At 52.3% G+C, this 17919-nt stretch overlaps 1 gene segment (V, D, J or C); it reads left to right on the plus strand.

Moving 5' to 3' along the window:
- The first annotated feature begins 95 nt into the window (after positions 1–95).
- Positions 96–13693, plus strand: LOC140897139 (immunoglobulin heavy constant mu-like). The segment is given in 9 exon segments: positions 96–168; positions 823–1134; positions 1578–1904; positions 2507–2823; positions 5195–5524; positions 5870–6202; positions 12059–12198; positions 12262–12322; positions 13530–13693. Coding segments are annotated over 9 exon segments (2057 nt in total).
- The last annotated feature ends 4226 nt before the right edge of the window (positions 13694–17919 follow it).

Genomic DNA, 17919 nt, shown 5'->3' on the forward strand with positions numbered 1-17919 from the left:
GGGTTCTGTCCATGTGTCCCACTGTGGTCTGTGTCATTTGGATTGTTCATCTGAGGTTTCTTTGCCTGTCGGACATCCCCTCTTCTTCCCCCACAATGGTCATCAAAGATAATTATAGGTTGTTATCTATCAGTGACGCCCACTCAGGAGCTTTTAGTGTTGAAGCTGGTGAGAAGGTGTGAAAATTGGATTGGATGGGGCGAGTGCTGGCGTGAAAAAACAACTTTCACTTGTCTCAACTTCCCCTTTTTGGCCCATATTGGTTGTTTGTTGGTTTTCACCAGAGATTCAGTCATGAAGCCTGCAGAGCGCAGAAAAGATTGAAGTCTCTGGTGTGTGTGTGGGGGGGTGTCTTTTAGAGAACCTGCCATGGGGGGGCGTGTGTGTGAAAAAACCGACTTTACTGCTGTCCTGGAGCTGGGGATAGAACCCAGGAGTTCTGGCTCCCAGCCCCCCCATTCTAAGCCACAAGACCCCACTCCTCTCGTAGGTCTGGGGATAGACTGATCCTGGAAAGGGAAGGGTAGTGAGATAATAGCTATTCAAATGTTTCCTTTCAGCGCATCTCTCTGTATGCATCACAAGCTCTTCAAGGAGTGAGTGATCTAGTGGGTTTGTGTGTGTATGGGGGTTGGGAGCCAGGGCTCCTGGGTTCTCTCTAGGACTCTGGGAAGGAGTGGGGTCTGGTGGAATAGAGAGGGGAGCAGGCTGACAGCCAGGGCTCCTGGCTCTGTAGAGCCCCCTATGAGGTTGGAGTCCCACCATTCTTTGGGTTTAGGATTCTCAGTTCTTAACGTCCTGACTTGCCTTTCTCTCTGACAGAGCTCCCACAACCCCCCTCTGTGTTCCCTTTGTTCCCCTGTTGTGACGACATTGCTGGGAGCTCCACTTGTGAGGTGACTGTAGCCTGCCTCGTGACTGGCTATTTCCCGGAGCCCGTGGACATCAAGTGGAATTCTGGCACAGTGACCAATGGGATCAAGACCTTCCCAGCTGCGGCACAGAGCAGTGGCAGGGCCTTCACCCTCGTCAGCCAGCTCACCGTCCCTGCCTGGGACCTGGTGAACAACACCTACCAGTGCAGTGTGGAGCACACTCCCTCCCATAAAAAGATAGATGTGGAGATCACGAATGGTGAGCTACATTGGGATGCCAGAGAATGAAGAAAAGACTGAGGCAGAAGTGTGCAATAAAGTGTCAGAGGGAGTGGGGCAATAGAATGACAGAGTCCATGGAAGGGAGGATAGAGAAGAAAAGGGATGGATGTATGGATGGAGAGTGAAGAGGGAAAGAGGTAGGGAGTGAAAGAGAGAGGGATGGATGGTATGGAGAGTGGGCTAGGTGGGTGGACAGATGGAGATACAGAAGTATGGATGGATACAAGGAGGGATGGCTGGAGCAATGACCTAGACAGAGTGATAGATCGATGAAATGGTGCGGAGGGAAGGAAGGAGGGAAAGGTAAAACTTTCCTCTCTCAGTTGTCATTCAGGACTTGAGCACATTGTCCTCAGAGCTGTACAAATGCAGTTGATTCATGCCTCTGACCTGGTATCCATTTTCTCTCTTTGCTCTCAGTATGTGAGGCTCTCATTCATCCTGAGGTTCGCCTCCTAGGCCCCTCCTGTGAGCGCAACGCCTTGGAGAAGCAGCTGGAGGTGGTTTGCCTCCTCCTGAGATTCAGCCCCGGTGCAGCCAAAGTGGAATGGCTGGTGAATGGCGAGAAGGGGAACCTTCCCACCACGGACTTGTCCATTTGGAAGGGCACAGACGGCTCCTACATGGGCCAGAGCCGAGTGAACGTCACCAAGGAGAGCTGGGAGAAGGAGGACGTCTACACCTGTAAAGTGACCCACCCAGCGAGGGGAACGGAGCACTTCATGCACAACACCAGCAAGTGCTTGGGTGAGGGGCTATGGCCATGCATGGCGGGGTGGGATGAAGGATTACTCAAAAACCAGCCTTGCCTAAGGGTAGGTGGGACTGTGCCCAGATCCCAGGGTGATGGGTGACTTAGAAATACAATAGTGAGATGGATACTGGGAGTGGGTGGGGAGAGGGATGGATGGATGCAGTGATAGATATGGTGGTTGGATGGATAGAGAGATAGATCCTGTGGCTAGAAGGATGAATGACTGGAAGGAAAGATGGATATAATGGTTGGATAGAAAGATAGGTATGATGGATGGATGGAGTGAGAAAGGGGATGTATATATGTGAATAATTATTAATAAATAGATGGAGCCATAGATGTTGCACAGGAAAGTGTAGATGGAGAGGCAGAAAGGGATTGTTAGATAGCTAGAAAGAGGCTTTTTTTTCAATAGTTTCTCTCTTCCTTCCTTCTAACATCCCATGAAATTGAGGGATCACAAAATTAGGGGAATGACAGTATCTCTCTAATCTTCTGTAACACCCATCACTGTAGTATCCTTCATGGCCCAGGGAATTCATGGAGTCTTCTGCTCTTCTTTCCCTATTGAGATGAGTCCTTTGTATTTCCTCAGCCTGTCTCAGTAACTCAGTGGCTCCATCCGTCTATGTCACCGAGCCGTCCTACGATGACCTGATTGGGGAGACAGCCGTGTGACGTGCTTGGTGCTGGGCTATATCTTGGTAGATGTTCAGGTGGCTTGGGAAGTGGATGGGAAAGCCAGCTCTGAGGTGGAGACAGGAGCCCCGGAACAAGCCAATGGGACTCAGAGCATCACCAGCACCCACAAAATAACCTTGGAGCAATGGAAGAGCAGGACCAACTTCACTTGCAAAGTGAAACTTCCTTGTTTTGGAGAAGTCACCCAGGATATGCCACTCATGGACACGAGTGAGTATGTCTGTGTTTAAGTCCTGACTCCCTTTGCAAACTCAGCCAAAATCACTTTACTCTTGCTCTGTGCCTGAGCCTGCAAAGTGGGGATAAGGCTCCTTGGTTTCTTTCAGCCAGTGTCTGTTTCTGGAACGGAGCTCTCTTTCACGTCCGTACATCACCTAGCGGGAGGGGGTTGCAGTCTCGGTTTGAGCCAGTAGACCCCACCACAATAATAGTAATGGTGAAGGTTTTCAGACCAGCTTTGGCCATGGAAAATGAAGCCCTTGCAATTCACTAGAATCCATTAGGGTGGTGAGGAAATAGAGGAGGATCCATAAAAGTTAGATTCATTGAGTCTGAGGCCAGAAGGGATCATTCGGTCATCTAGTCAGACCTCATGTTTCCCTGGCCAGAGTATTTCACCTATTTACCCCTTTATCAAGTCCAGTAACATGTCTTTGACTAAAGCTTCATCTAGAGACACATCCCGTTTTGATTGGAACCCCTCAAGGGATGGAGAATTCACCACTTCCCTTGATAGTTTGTTCTGATGGTTTTCTTCCAATATTGTTGCCTTACAATGAATTTGAATGTGACTGGTTTCACTTTCCGGCCATTGGTTCCTGTTCTGCCTTTTCTGCTAGATTAAAGAACTTTTTAGTACCCGACAGTTTCTCTCTGGGAAGGTATTCATACACTAATCAAGTCACTTCTTCAGTTTGCCCTGAACTGAACTAATATAACTCCTTAAATCTCTTATTTACATCTGTTGAATCATCATTGAGGCTCTTCTTTGAGCCCTTTTCAATTTTTCAAACCACAAAGTTGTGAAATGGGTGCAAAGAAATCTAGAGATTTTTATAAATGTTGGGTTGCTTTCATTTGCTTTCTGGTTGGTGAGCCGGGAAGCTAAAGGGAGTGTGTGGGGATCATGTTTTCAAACTTTTCTTTGCAGTCAGTGGGGACAGACCCTTCCTTTTTTGATTAAATGAAAGCTGAGATTCCCTGGCCATCGCATGAGCTGTGGATTTAAGGAAAAACAGCAAATACCATAATAAATATGGCCAAGGTTGGTCACCCCTCACATGTTCGACTGAGGGACTCAGTGGAGACATAGTCCATCTCCGGGAGAGAAATTAGCTTCATATCACATCTCTGTCCCTTCCAGCCTACCCTGCCCATGAGCCTACGGTCTCAGCCAGTGTCTCCTGCCCGGACCCAGAGGAAACTCCAGGGAAGAGAGATTCCCACACGTTCCTCTGCGACGTCACTGGATTCTTCCCAGCAGACATCAGTTTCCGCTGGGAGCACAACGGCTCCATAGTTCCTGCCTCCCAGTACAGCAGTGGCCCCATCGTCAGATCTGGCCAGGCCTACTCCGCTCAGAGCATCTTGAGAGTCCCCAGGCCCAAGGGGGAAGGAGAAGCGGGGCCCCAGTATTTCTGCCTGGTGTGGCACATGACGCTGAATGAAACCTTGAAGGTCAAGGTGAAGGCAGGGAATTGTGAGTTGAAGCTTCCAAAGGGCGATGAGAGGGTTGTTCATCCCAATATGGTCAAGGCCCCCATTACCCCCAGGGGCGAGTGAGGGAGCTAGCACCAGTTCAGGCTTCAATGCTGGGGTTTCCAAAGGGATTCACGCTCTCAACTCCCACATCGGCTTGCAGTGAGAGTTGTGGTCTCAACCCCTGAGGGACCTTGGGAGACCAGCAGCCAGAATATCACTGCGGTAAAATATAATCAGCACCTTCTGCCTGTGTAGTGGGGAGGAGTTTCGGGGATGCAAGTTGTATCCTGAGCTCTGGATGTGGGATCTAGTACTTCCAGCAGGGGGCTGAGAGCCAGGACTCCTGGGTTCTATCCCCAGCTCTGGGAGGGGAGTAGTGTCTAGTGATTACAGCATGGGGGAAAGGAGTCAGGAATTACCATGGGCAGGTCATTTCTCCTCTCTGTGTCCCAGCTGCCATCTCTGTCATCTTCATTGAGCTCATGAATTTCAGGCTGGAAGGACCCTGAGTTGAGCAAACATGGCAGGTCTGTCCCCTGCCATGTTTTCCACAATGGGGCTTTCTCCCATCGGAGCCATAGACCTTCAGATCTGCTCATGGGACCCAGAGACCCAAATAATAATAATTGGACCCAGGAATCGCAATCCCTGGGTGTGTTGGAAAACCTCAGCCGCCGTTCCCGACACCACATGAGATGAGGGTCCTTCCCCTTCCCTCAGGGAACCCAGTGCCCTATTTCCCACCCCAATGACCCTCGGCCCCTTCCCAAAACAGCCCCTGGGCTTTGCACCCCTGAGACAGAGGCACTTAGTTATCAGCTGGTGCCTCTTGAGTATTCACTCATCTCAGGCCTCAACGCTGCCTCCTGCCCCCAACCAGGTGGCGGAAACTGTAATCAACATCCTCTGGAGGTCTTTCTCCTTCCCCCTTCCCTGGAGGATCTCTACATAGGGCAGAACGCCACCATCAGTTGTTTGGTGAGTAGCATGGAGACCCCCGGAAGCCTGGAGGTCTCCTGGAACTGGGGTAGTGGGGGCCCATTGGCCATGGTCTCCAGGGAGCCAGTGCTGCAGGAAAATGGCACCTACAGTGCAACCAGCATCCTGCGGGTGTGCGTGGAGGAGTGGCAGGCGGGGGAGGAGTTCACCTGCACAGTGAAGCACCCAGACATCCCATCGGCCATTGTCAAGACCATCCACAAGATTCATGGTAAGAACCCTCCTTTCCCCCGTAGGGGCTGCTAGCTCCAAGCTGGCTGGCTCAGGGTGTGGGGAATGGGACCCAGGTCCTTTTGTCTCCAGGGGGTGCTAGCTCTGATCTGGCATCAGGTCAGTGAGACTAGGCATTACACATTTGTGGGTGGGATGAAATGTGCAAATTTATGAGACAGAAGGGGACGGAGCGTCCGGACTCCTGGTTTCTTTTTCCAGCTCTGGGAGTAGAGTGAGGGGTGGGGTCCAGTGGGTTATAGCAGGGGGGTTGTGTGGGGGATGGCAGCCAGGACTCCTGGTTCTCATCCCCCACAATTAACCCTTTGGTGTTTCCTTGTTGCAGCGGTCTCTCCCCGTAACCCTTCTGTCTACATCTTCCCTCCTCACGCTGAGGAGCTGGCTCTCCGGGAATCGGCCACCATCACCTGCCTGGCCTCCGGCTTCCGGCCCAGAGCCATCTTGGTGACATGGACCCAGCAGGACCGGCCCGTGCCCCAGGAAGCCTACACCAACATCGGCCCCGTCCGGGAGGCCGGGAAGGAGGAGCGCTACTTCATCTACAGCAAGTTCAATGTCTTGGCATCTGAATGGGAGCGGGGGGACACGTACGCCTGCGTGGTGGGGCACGAGGGTCTGCCCATGACCTTCGTCCACCGGAGCGTGGACAAAGCCTCCGGTAAACCCACCGCCGTCAATGTCTCTGTGATCTTGTCCGATACCGACGTCACCTGCTACTGAGGAGCAGAGCCGCGTGGGCTCCTCACGGCGTATCTGAGATGGCCAGGGAACCTCGTGGGCTCTGGGATTCGTCTTAGCCTGTGTGTAAAGCTGTGGGAGCTCTGGTGTACAGAGCGTGGCTGTGTGTGGAATATGCCCAAATAAAAATGCAGCATGCCAGAGTTTGTGTTCAATGGGATGTCTTCTTCTAGCAGGGGCCATCTGGATGTCTTATCCACCAGCCCAGCCTCCCTCCTACATCATCTCTATCCATTCACCACCCTTCTTTCTGAAGTATCTCTTACTATCCATCCAGTCTCCTTATGCATTATTTTATGCATTATCTAGATCTATTCATCAAAGCTTCCTTCTGCAGGATCTATCCATCCATCCTATCCTCTGCCATACCTTTGTCTGTTTTTCCCTCTTTACTAGCTGTCCATTTTCCTGCCCACCTGCAGTCTCTCTCTCTGCACTATGTCTGTTTATCCATCTTTCCCTTGGCAATATTTGATTTTGTCTGTTCTCCCTTTTGCAATCCCTGTCCATTCGTCCAACATCAGCAGTGTCATCTGTCTACCTTTGCGTCTACAACATCCATCCATCCGTCCGAAATTATGCAATATCCCCTATGCATCCCTCCATCCTCATGCAGTGTTATGAGTCTGGCTGCCCATCCCTCGGCAGTGACTTGCTATTGTTCATGATATTGCAGCTCCTAGATGTCCTGACCAAGGTTAGGGCCCCATTGTGATGGGTGCTGCATGAACACACAGAGCAAACATCCTTAATGCAAGGTGCTCACAGTCTCATCACAGAGAGGCTGGGAGGGGGTATTTTGGCACAAAAGGATTATATCTGGGATGCTCGAAGGGGTGAGACACCAATCTCCCCCTGGAATTATGAGTTTATTTCAGTGGCAACTAATTGCCTAAGAGTCCTTTAAAGACCCCAGCCCAAGTGGCTTGTCTCTGGTCACACTGCAGGTCAGTGGGAGAGGTGGGAATAGAGCCCTGACCCCCCATCTCCAAGACTTGTGTCTTAACCATTGCACCTGTCCAGCAATGTAGCCCTAGCCACTCTGGTGTCAGAACCCCTAGCAGATGCGTCCTCACCTGACCACATAAGGTGGAGGCAGAGCCTCCAGGAACCTGGTGTTATGTCTGCAGGGAGCTAGGCGGCAGGGTGAGACTGAGTTAGGAGCCTTCATTCCCACCAGCTCTGTCCCCATTGTCCCTGGATGTGTGAACAGGTGAGTGGTGATCAGGGGAAGTGATTTCACTTCTGAGTACGGCACTGGGGAGACCGACACTGGAATACAGCATCCAGTTCTGGGGTCAATGTGCAGGAATGGTCAGAAGCGGTAACAGAATGTTAGGCTCCATTAGGAAAGGGACAGATAATAAGACAGTAAGTACCATATTGCCTCTGTATAAATCCATGGTATGCCCACAGCTTGAATACTGCGTGCAGTTCTGGTCGCCCCATCGCAAAAGAGATATAATAGAAATGGAAAAGGTACAGAGAAGAGCAACAGGGCTACGGAGCAGCTTCCATGAGGAGAGATTAAAAAGGCTGGCACTGTTCATCTAAGGAGACAGCTAGGGGGGATTTGAGAGAGGTCTATACAATCATGGCGTGTGGTGAGAAAGTGAATCAGGATGTGTTATTTCCTCCTTCACATAACACAAGAGCCAGGGGTCACTCAATGAAATTAAATGGCCACAGGTTTTAAGCAAACACAAGGAAGTACTTCTTCACACAACACAGAGTCAACCTGTGGATGTTGTGAAGTCCAAAAGCATAACTGGGTTCAGCAAAGAATTAGATAAATTCATGGAGAATAGGTCCATCAGTGGCTATTAGCCAAGATGGTCAGTGATGCACCCCTATGTTCTTGGTGTCCCTAAGCCTCTTACGGTCAGATGCTGGGACTGTATGAAAGTGGATTAATCACTTGATAATTGCCTCATTCTGGCCATTCCATCTGATGCATCTGGTATCAGCCACTGTTGGAAGACAGGCTACTGGGGTAGATGGATGACTGGTCCGATGCAGTACCGCCATTGTTATGTCAACATATTCAAAAAGAAGTTTGAAAAATTGGAGAGAGTGCAAAAGAGAACTAGAAAAATGATTAGAGGGCTGGAGAAAATACCTTCCAGTGAGAGATGGGAGGAGCCGAATCGGCTGAGCTTATGAAAGAGACATTCAAGAGATGGCTTCATTGATATGTATAAGTACCTCCATGGAGAGTGACCGGGGTCCCTGGTGGGCCATGCTGAGATGGCCCAAGTAGGGCATATTGCAAAGAATAGGGCAGACAATCCCCCAAACTGGTGGTTATTCTGATAGATTCACCAAACTAACAACAAAACAGCTTCTACAATGCCTTACTGATTACCCAGAATCCAGAAATACAGTTCCCTTAAAGCAACCCAGCCTTGAGCTCCCACCCAGACAGCCAAGTCAAATATGATGAGGATTATGGAAAATCTTGTTAATCATACAAAAGTTCTGCCAATCCCAAGGGATCGGAGACATTGCCCATCAGGTCAATGAATATTTCAGATCTTACCCAAATAGATGCTTACAGCCAATTCTTATTAACTAAACTATAATTTATTAAAAAAGAAAAGAGAGAGAGAGAGAGAGAGACTTCTGGTTAAAAAGTACAGGTAGGAATAGAGTTCTTAGGTCAGTTTCATAGCAGAGATGGTTAGCTTCAGAGTTGCAACGAGTCCCTTCTAGAATCAGTTTATCAGGTTATAGTCCAATGTCCATGGCCAATATCAGGGTGATCCAGAATAGAACTGGAGGCCTCTGTCTTATGACTCAAACTTCCCCTGACGAAGCTTAAGCAGATCTGAGATGAAAGGATCAGGGCCCAAGAATTTTTATAGACCCCTGGCAGGCTACTGTCAGCCTCTTGACAGCAGGTATTCCTTGGGTGAAGGATAGTGCCTTTGAAGTAACTTCCTATTTCCTAAGCATCACCAGTAATTAGCTACCTGGATTAACATAAAGCAATTGCCTATCTCCCACCATGTGCAGGTACTTTACTGTATATTCTATGATTCTATATACTTCAAAGAGAATTTAAGACAGTGATATCACTACCTTCACAGTTCATTTAAATGTCAATATCTCCTTTTGATTTCTGAATCAGCAGAGTACAGTGATAGACAGGAACTGTTTGGTTACATTGTCAACCTCTAACAATATATATGTAAACACACAACACCCAAAGGCGCCGACTCCGTGAGTGCTCCGGGGCTGGAGCACCCACAGGGAAAAATTAACGGGTGCTCTGCACCAAGCAGCAGCCAAGCTCCCACCTCCTCGTCTCCTTCTCCCACTCCCCCGAGCGTGCCATGTCCCTGCTCCTCCCCCTCCCTCCCAGCTTCCTGCTCCCCCCTGCTGCCTAACAGCTGTTTGGCGGCGCTTAGGACTTTCCGGGAGGAGGGGGAGGAGTGGGGACGCCGTGCGCTCAGGGGAGGAAGCGGAGAAGAGGCAGGGCAGGGGTGGGAACTTGGGGGAAGGGGGTGGAATGGGGTGGGAAGAGGGCGGGGCTGGGGTGAGAAAAGGCAGGGTGGGGCTGGGACTTTGGTCAAGGGGTGGAATGGGGGTGGGGCAAGGGCAGTGCAGGGGTGGGAAGAGGCGGGGCAGGGGTGGGGCCAGGGGCAGAGCACCCACTGGGCAGAGGGGAAGTCGGTGCCGATGACAACATCACAAACATTATCTACTACTATGTCTGTAAAGAGAAATCTGGGGCACAGCTGGGGAACCTTTGAAAGACTTGCCAGAAACAGACAGGAGTGGAGGAGCTTCATCACTGCCCTAAATGTCAGAGGCGTAATGGGAAGTACTAACTATGTCTCTGTAGGTTGAATCTGGGTTAAGTAGCCTACTAGTTGTGTAACCCTTTCTGGCCCTGTGTCACAGCGAGAAAACACTAGGCACTAAAGGTGTCTAACTTAGTATAGAAAGGCTTAAGAGGTGCCAATGGCTGGAAGTTAAATGCAGAGAGAACAAATTAATAATAAGGCACAACATATGGAAGGAAACCTTTGGAACTAACTTCCAGTGGAAGTGGTGAAGTCTCCATCTCTTGAGATTTGTACATCCAGCCTGGGGTCCCTTCTGGAAGATATGCGGCCATCAAAGACAAGTCATTGGGCTCCATAGTGGGCTAGCTGGGTGAGATTCTCTGGCCTGTGGCATACAGGAGGTCAGACCTGATGCTGTCATGGTTCCTTCTGGCCTTAAGATCTACAAATGCACCAGTCAAGGTTTCAGAGCTAGGAAGGTCATGTCAATTATCCACCACCGAACTCTATGGCCCAGGTCATAGAGTGCGTTGGTGGGAGAATTAAGTTTTCAGCCTGTACATCTGGAGAGCTGTGGTCTTCCACTGTGGCTGTAAACCAAACCCAGAGGGAATCATTGTCTCTGGGCCACGATGTTTCAATAACTGTAGTTTCCCAGATAAAGCGGAGCGGGACTGTGATCCTGACGTCCCTTTGAGTGCCCAGGTGTGTACAAAATTAAGGAGGCTCCAGGCCATTTCCCAGGCGATGTTCATGCCATTGACAAGACACATGGACAGGCTCAGGGAATGCTGGGCTGTGAGTCCTTCCAACTCTTGGGAACGGGTTCCCAGGGGAGCCCAGGCTGGTGGTGGGTGAAAGGGGCTCTGACTGAACGGTGTCCCATGTGGGATGAGTTGGGAGAGGTCTTTACTCAGTCCCCATGACACAACCACATAGACGGCTGAAGGAATTAGAAATGGGCCATGGAGACATCTGCCTACAGGGACTGAGGTCACTGCTGTGTGATGGTGGCAGAGTCGCCCCAAGGGAGAAGTCAGTTGGGGGCCATCACTTCTGTTCCAGTGTCTGAGAATATGGGGCAGCTCAGGGTGTTGCTGATGGGCTGGCCGTGCCTTTCCCCCCTTTTCGTAGGGCTTGAGGGTGGGCTGGTCAGGTGTTGCCCAAATGTGGCGATGGGCTACAGATCTTTCCCCTTCTAGGAGCATGGGTTTTAATGGAGTCCAAGCGGGTAGTGGCTTAAAAGTTGTTCCCATCAGATGGCCCCGTTATTAGGTGTATTACAGTTGTGTGTAGAGGTCTCCACTGAGTTTGGGACCCCAATGTGCTAGGAGCTGCACAACCAGAAGAGCTTAATATCCAAACAGAGAAAGGGTGTGAAGGGAAACTGAGGCACAGAGAGGGGAGGTGAATTTCCTGAGGTTCTGCAGTGTCAATGACAGAGCTGGAAATAGACCCTGGGGGTCCTGAGTCCCATCCTAGTGCTCTGTTCACTGCCCATGGGATGACACGAGTTGAGGGAGGTCTCAGAACAGCTCTGTGGGTAAATTCCCCAGGTCCCCAGAATAGGGATCGGGGGGAATTGGTGCTTCTGCTGCCCGGGAACTGGTCCCAGCATGGCTCAAGCTGGCATTGGCTGGGAAGATGCCGCTGTTGGATGGGGGGTGCGTGGCCCCATTGAGCTATGCATTGGCAGGTCTCAGCCCAGCTCTGTTGCTGGCCTGGGGAGGGGAATCGCATGCTCGAGGTGGCTGAGGTGTGTAAAGGAGCCAAAGGGCGTGAAATTTAATGTAAGTTGGGGCTGAAATCCCTGAGGCTGCTGTGAGAATTGCAGCCTGTGACGGGGGGTCTCCCCCTGCAGCCTGCCCGGTCTCCCCTGGCCTCTCTCCTGCCCAGAGCCCAGATCGGAGCTCCCCGCTGTGCCCACTCAGCTCCCTGGGTTAACGAAGAGGCCTCTCTAACCGGCACGTTTGTCTCATCCCCAGCTCCTCACTGCCTAGTGGAGGACCAAGGCGTCTCTGTTGAAGGAGGAGAGGAGGAATCTGACGGTCTCTGGACACCTGTTGCCTTCATTGCTCTCTTCCTGCTCAGCCTGTTGTACAGCGCCGGCATCACGCTGCTTAAGGTAAGAGCAACAGCTACCTTCATGGTCCCGCGTCACCGCTGAGAGCAACAACCCGTGCTCAAGAATCGATCCCACGCCATCAGCATGCAGCCAGCCGCCATCACCATCACCATCACCACCCATAGTCAGTGATTGTCAGAGGCCAGAGCCAAGGGCTAGAGCCACAGTCAGGAATTGGAGCCCAGGGTTAGGCGCATGGCTGGACCCAGACGGGAAAAAGGCAGGAGCTGGGCTGGACCCAGACGGGAAAAAGGCAGGAACAGGGCTGGACCCAGACGGGAAAAAGGCAGGAACAGGGCTGGAACAAGCAGTCACAGCTGCTATCGCAGCCCTGGGGAAATTCTTTGGGCAGCTGCTTAACTTCTGCTGGGCTCATGAACCGGGCTGCTGACTCTGCCAAGCAATCAGGGGGGAGCCAATCAGGCAGCCGGCTCCAGGCCAGGTGCGCACGTCAGGTTGCCTGGGACTCGCTCTGCTGCCAGCCCTGATTCCTGACAGTGACCAGCGATCAATGAGAGAGAATCAGGAGCGATTACTTATTAATAATCCACCACCCGTCATCACTAATTAACGAGCTGACATCAAGGTTAATATGGCAGTGATCAACACACGAGAATGAACAGTCTATTATCAATTCCAATCATTTATCACTGAGAAATCAATAATCACGGATTGGCTATCCCTGGTCAGTACGGAGTGATCTGTACTTAATGCTGAATAGCCATTAATCTGCAATTAATTATCAATAATCAACACTCACAGATCAGTAATTAATGTTAAAGAATCGAGGATCAAGCATCAATACGCTGCTAATAATTATCAATTGATAAGAATCACTTGTCAATAATGAGGAATTAATGATCAATGACCAAAAATGAATGATCCCTAATTAAGAAGCAAGAGGAAATGTTCCAAGAGCAAGGCTCAATGAGCGTCAATCAATAAGCACTCAGCCGTGACCTCCAAGGATCAGTGGTCGGGCCCAGAAGCACAAAGGGCCAGAGGTGCCCGTGAAGCCGGTTCTGTGCCGGGCCGCGTTGCAATGGGGCTGGTACCAGAAGCAGGGAGAATTGGCGGAGGCAGCTGCGGCTCCCCAGGGACTTGGTGTGCGGCACCCGGTGGGCAGTGGCCGTTCCCTGAGGCGGTTTGACAAGGCTGGTGTCTCTGTCTGGAAGATGAGCTCCAGCTCAACCCAGACATCCTGGCAGGATGCAGGCGTGGCTGGGCGAGGCTAGATGGTCCCAAGGGTCCCTTCTGGCCTTGCTCTCCCAGCCGAGGATGCTGCCCGTGAGCGGCACCGGCTGAACCCCTCTGCTCTCTGTGTCCCACAGGTGCGGTGAGTGCCCGGCTCCGGGCTCCTAGGAGGGGACAGCACTGCTTCGTCCTCTTCATTCCCTCCCTCCATCTTCAGCCCTCCCGGGCTCCGGCCCCCTCTCCGGACACCGGGAAAGACCATGTTCCACGGCAGCGCGGAGGGCGTGACAACGGCCGCTGAAGGGTCTGAGCTCCGCAGAACGCAGAGCAGGGAGGGCAGAGTCCTTCCCCGGACGTCCCCGTGGGGCAGCCCAAGCTGGAGCTTGAGCTCAGCCCCGTGCCCCTCAATCCTCCACCCCCATCCCACGGCAGGGACTGGATTTCCTTGTGTGTCTGTGTGTGCAGGGCTGTAGTGTCCTGAGGTCTGGTCAACGTGGACTGTGGCGAGGGAGAAGAGTCTCATTTGATCCACCGTTTAACTTGCAACTTACACGGGAATTGTGTGTTTGATCAAAAATAAAAGGAGTTAAGAATTGGTGGCTGCATTTCAGGGTGGTTTGGGGGATTTAACCAAGGAGAACGGTACCCACTGTATGTCCCAGCCCCCCGGTGTCTATCTACGCATCCGTCCATTCTCAGACATGCACATATCTTTCTTTCTTTCTTTCTTTCTTTCTTTCTTTCTTTCTTTCTTTCTTTCTTTCTTTCTTTCTTTCTTTCTTTCTTTCCTGATCAGTGGTATTCCCTGCCCCAGAGATCTCCCCTTAGTGCCCCTCAGTCCCAGCTCTCTGGGTTCGTAGCTAGGCCCCCGTCTCCCATTGGGGCCAGTGCAGTGGGCATCCTTCATTTTATTCTCCATGCTGGGAGGCGCCCCCTACAGACACGACATGACCCTCTGGAGGGTGTCAGGGGTCCCTGAAAGTCGGGGATGGAGGTTGTGAATGAGATGGAGCCTGATTTGTATATTTATTTATTTATTTATTGTCACTCAGTGCACACAACAAAAGTCACACCCACACACACACCACACACAAAAATCCCAATGAAGAGCTAAATATGCAAAATACAGCACGACAGACACAACTCTGGCTATGGTCCTGCCCCAGGGCGGGGGGCTGGCTGGCGCAGGGGTGGGGAAGGGGATATGGGGCCTTTCCGCTCTAGGGGGCGCTGGCTCTGATCCAGTCCTAGAGCAGGGGGCTGTTGGGCTCAGGAGGGTGGGAAGTGGGACTCGTGTTGTTTCCTCGCTAGGGGTGCTGGTTCCCTGCATGGTACGAGTTGTCCGGTCTCAGCCCAGCTCCCAGCGGGCAGCATCCCCAGTGGCTGAGGGCGGATTAGGTCATGTGGGGTGAGCTCCTCGCTTCCCCCAGGGGGTCTCCCAGAGGCACAGCAGTGGTGGGGGGCAGCTGTGGGACTCAGGGTGGTGTCACCAATAGAGCCGGGAGTCCCGGCCCCTTGTCTCCGGGCGGACAGGGGCAGCGGCCCCTACACCATGCGCTGGACAGCGTTCTTGTACTCGGGGCCCCTCGCACGCCTCAGCTGCACCACGGTGGAGAACAGCCACTTCACCTGCAGGGGGGCAGAGAGAGCAGGGGTGAGAGGGGTCAGCGCTGGGGGAGCTGCTCGGTCTGTCTGTCTGTCATCCCTTCCTGCTTTTATGTCTGTGTCTCATTCACTCTGTCTCTCTTATTCACCTATTCTTCTTTCTCTTTCCTTCTTCTGTTCTTTCTTTCCCTTCCAAGCTGCCCTCTACTGAGCTAAACTCGTTCATTCCTTCGTTCCTATGTTCTCTCTCTCACCTTGAACAGGGTCACGGTGGCACTGTAGCAGACGCTCAAGAGGAAGAGGGTTATAAAGACTGAGAGGCTGGACCAGAGGCCATCAAGCTCTTCATCTCCGTCATCGCTGCAAAACTCACCCGACATGATCATCTCTGTTTGGGGGAGAGAAAGAGACATCAACTCCGACTCAGCCACTGTGACAGAGAGAGCTCGGACTCTGCATCCAACATCAATCCGCCTATCCCCTTCTCATCCTTCCATCCCTCCACCATTCCCTCTCTAGACATATCCAGCCATCCTAAACCACACACCCCTCCACCCATCCATCTCTAGACCGACCCCGCCATCCATCCATCCATCCATCCATCCATCCATCCATCCATCCATCCATCCATCCATCCATCCAACCATCCATCCATCCCTAGCGATGTCCTGCCCACCTATCTGTGTTAAGATACAACCATCCATCCATCCCTCCATACAGTCCCACACAGCCCTCACCCGACCCATCCATGACCACACACCCCTCCCCCATCCATCTCTAGATACAACCATCCATCCATCTCTAGATGCAACCATCCATCCATGACCACACACCCCTCCACCCATCCATCTCTAGAAACAACCATCCATCCATCCATCCCCACCCACCCCTCTACCCATCCATTTCCAGATACAACCATCCATCCATCTTTAGATGCAACCATCCATTCATGACCACTCACCCCTCCACCCATCCATCTCTAGATACAACCATCCGTCCATCTCTAGATGCAACCATCCATCCATGACCACACACCCCGCCACCCATCCATCTCTAGAAACAACCATCCATCCATCCATCCATCCATCCATCCATCCATCCATCCATCCATCCATCCCCACCCACCCCTCCACCAATCCATCTCCAGATACAACCATCCATCCATCTTTAGGTGCAACCATCCATCCATCCCCACACACCCCTTCACCCACCCATCCATGACCACACACGCCTCCACCCATCCATCCCTATACACAACTGTCCATTCATCCAACCATCCATTCCACACAACTTCACTCACTCTCTCCGTTTGCACACATTCTCCATCCCTCCATTCCCACAAGCGAGGTGGCTCAGGATCCCTTAAAGTGTGTGTGAGGTGCTGGGATGCAGCAGCGACGGGGGAGCCTCCTAAAGACCAGGATGGATGGATTTCATGTGTGTTCCTCTATGACGCTGATCCCAATGTACCTAACACTCAGGAGTCGCTTCAGATGGAACACAGCCGCCTCCGGGGCTGTTTATTTAGGGCTCCCATGGGTGGCACTGGGATGGTGACATCTGGTGGCTGTTCATAGGGGGCTCTCTCGGCCGGCACAGAGATGTGGCCCCCTTTGTTGTGGGACACAGGGGCTGTTTAGATAGGGACCCCTTGTCCAAATGCCAAGCTGTAGCTGACATGGGGGCTGCGGAACAGTGTCGCTTTGAGGAACAGAGCCATGAGTAATTTATGATGGGGAGGCTCAGGATCTCTCAGAGGAAAGATGGTGCCCCCTGCAGGATGGCGCCCCCTAGCACAGCAGTGGGGGCATTGAGATCAGCTCTGACTGTGGGGGGAGAACCCTCCATACTGAGCCCACTGCCATGCTCCCTGCAGGTATGCATGGCTTCTGGATGACGCAGGTCTCATTCCCTACGTAAAGGGGGATCCAAGGATTTGGTTGGAGTTGGTAGCTGCTTCTTAGAGACGGGTGAGATATCCCCATATAAACTGACCCCCGCATACCCCACCCAAGCGTCAGACATGTCTCAGTGCTCGGTGAGGGGTCCGTGTATAAACAGCCCCCATGTTCCATCCCAGAGGGGAAGCAACTCAGCACGGGGTGAGGGATTCCTGTAACACCTGTCCCAGAGACGGCTGCATCTTAGAGCTGGCTGAGAGTGGAGGGAGAGCAGGCTGTGTGGCTGCTTCTGGGTGCATGTTTGTGTCTCTCTGTGTTGTGTGTCTCTGTGTGTACAAACATCACCGCCCAGGTGGGAGGGTCTCTGGGTCATGCCATGTTACATGTGTGTCCATCTGTACCAGATTGAGCTCTCTCTCTCTCTCTCTCTCTCTCTCTCTCTCTCTCTCTCTCTCTCAGCAACCACTGCAGTCTCCTACTTTGTGTGCCCCTCCCTGCTATCAACTGCACGGCCCCAGGAGAACAGCCCTCACACTGCTGCTGCTGGCTACGCACCCTTTAGCACCATGCGTGGAGCTCTGTCCTCGGCACTGGTGTGTTCGAGCCCTGCGCTCGCCCATCCAGCCCTGGGGCCGACACACACACACATGTGCGTGTATGTGTGTGGGTGCCCTGTTGGGGCTAGGTAGGAGACAGGGCTCGTGTGTGGGGCCATAGAGGAGTCTGCCTCCTCTGTCCCACCCCACTGCCTGGGCCCCCTATGTCACCGGAGCTCGTGAGACTTTAGCTGAGCCCTTGCTTAGTGTCTGCTTCAGATTACAGCCCTACTGCTGGTGCTGCTTTGCGAGCACTGGGTGCCAGGAGCTGATCCCTGGTGCGGGGTGTTTGCTGTCTGTTGTTCTACCACCCCCTCCCCAGCTGCCACAGAGGGTCGGGGGTGGAGGGAGACCCCTTAGCCTCCCAGCCAGCGGGGGAGGTGTGTTTAGGGGTCGGGGAATTTGAATTGCCCTCCCTCCACTGA

Source organism: Lepidochelys kempii, chromosome 13 (assembly GCF_965140285.1).
Source record: "Lepidochelys kempii isolate rLepKem1 chromosome 13, rLepKem1.hap1, whole genome shotgun sequence".
NCBI lineage: Eukaryota > Metazoa > Chordata > Testudines > Cheloniidae > Lepidochelys > Lepidochelys kempii.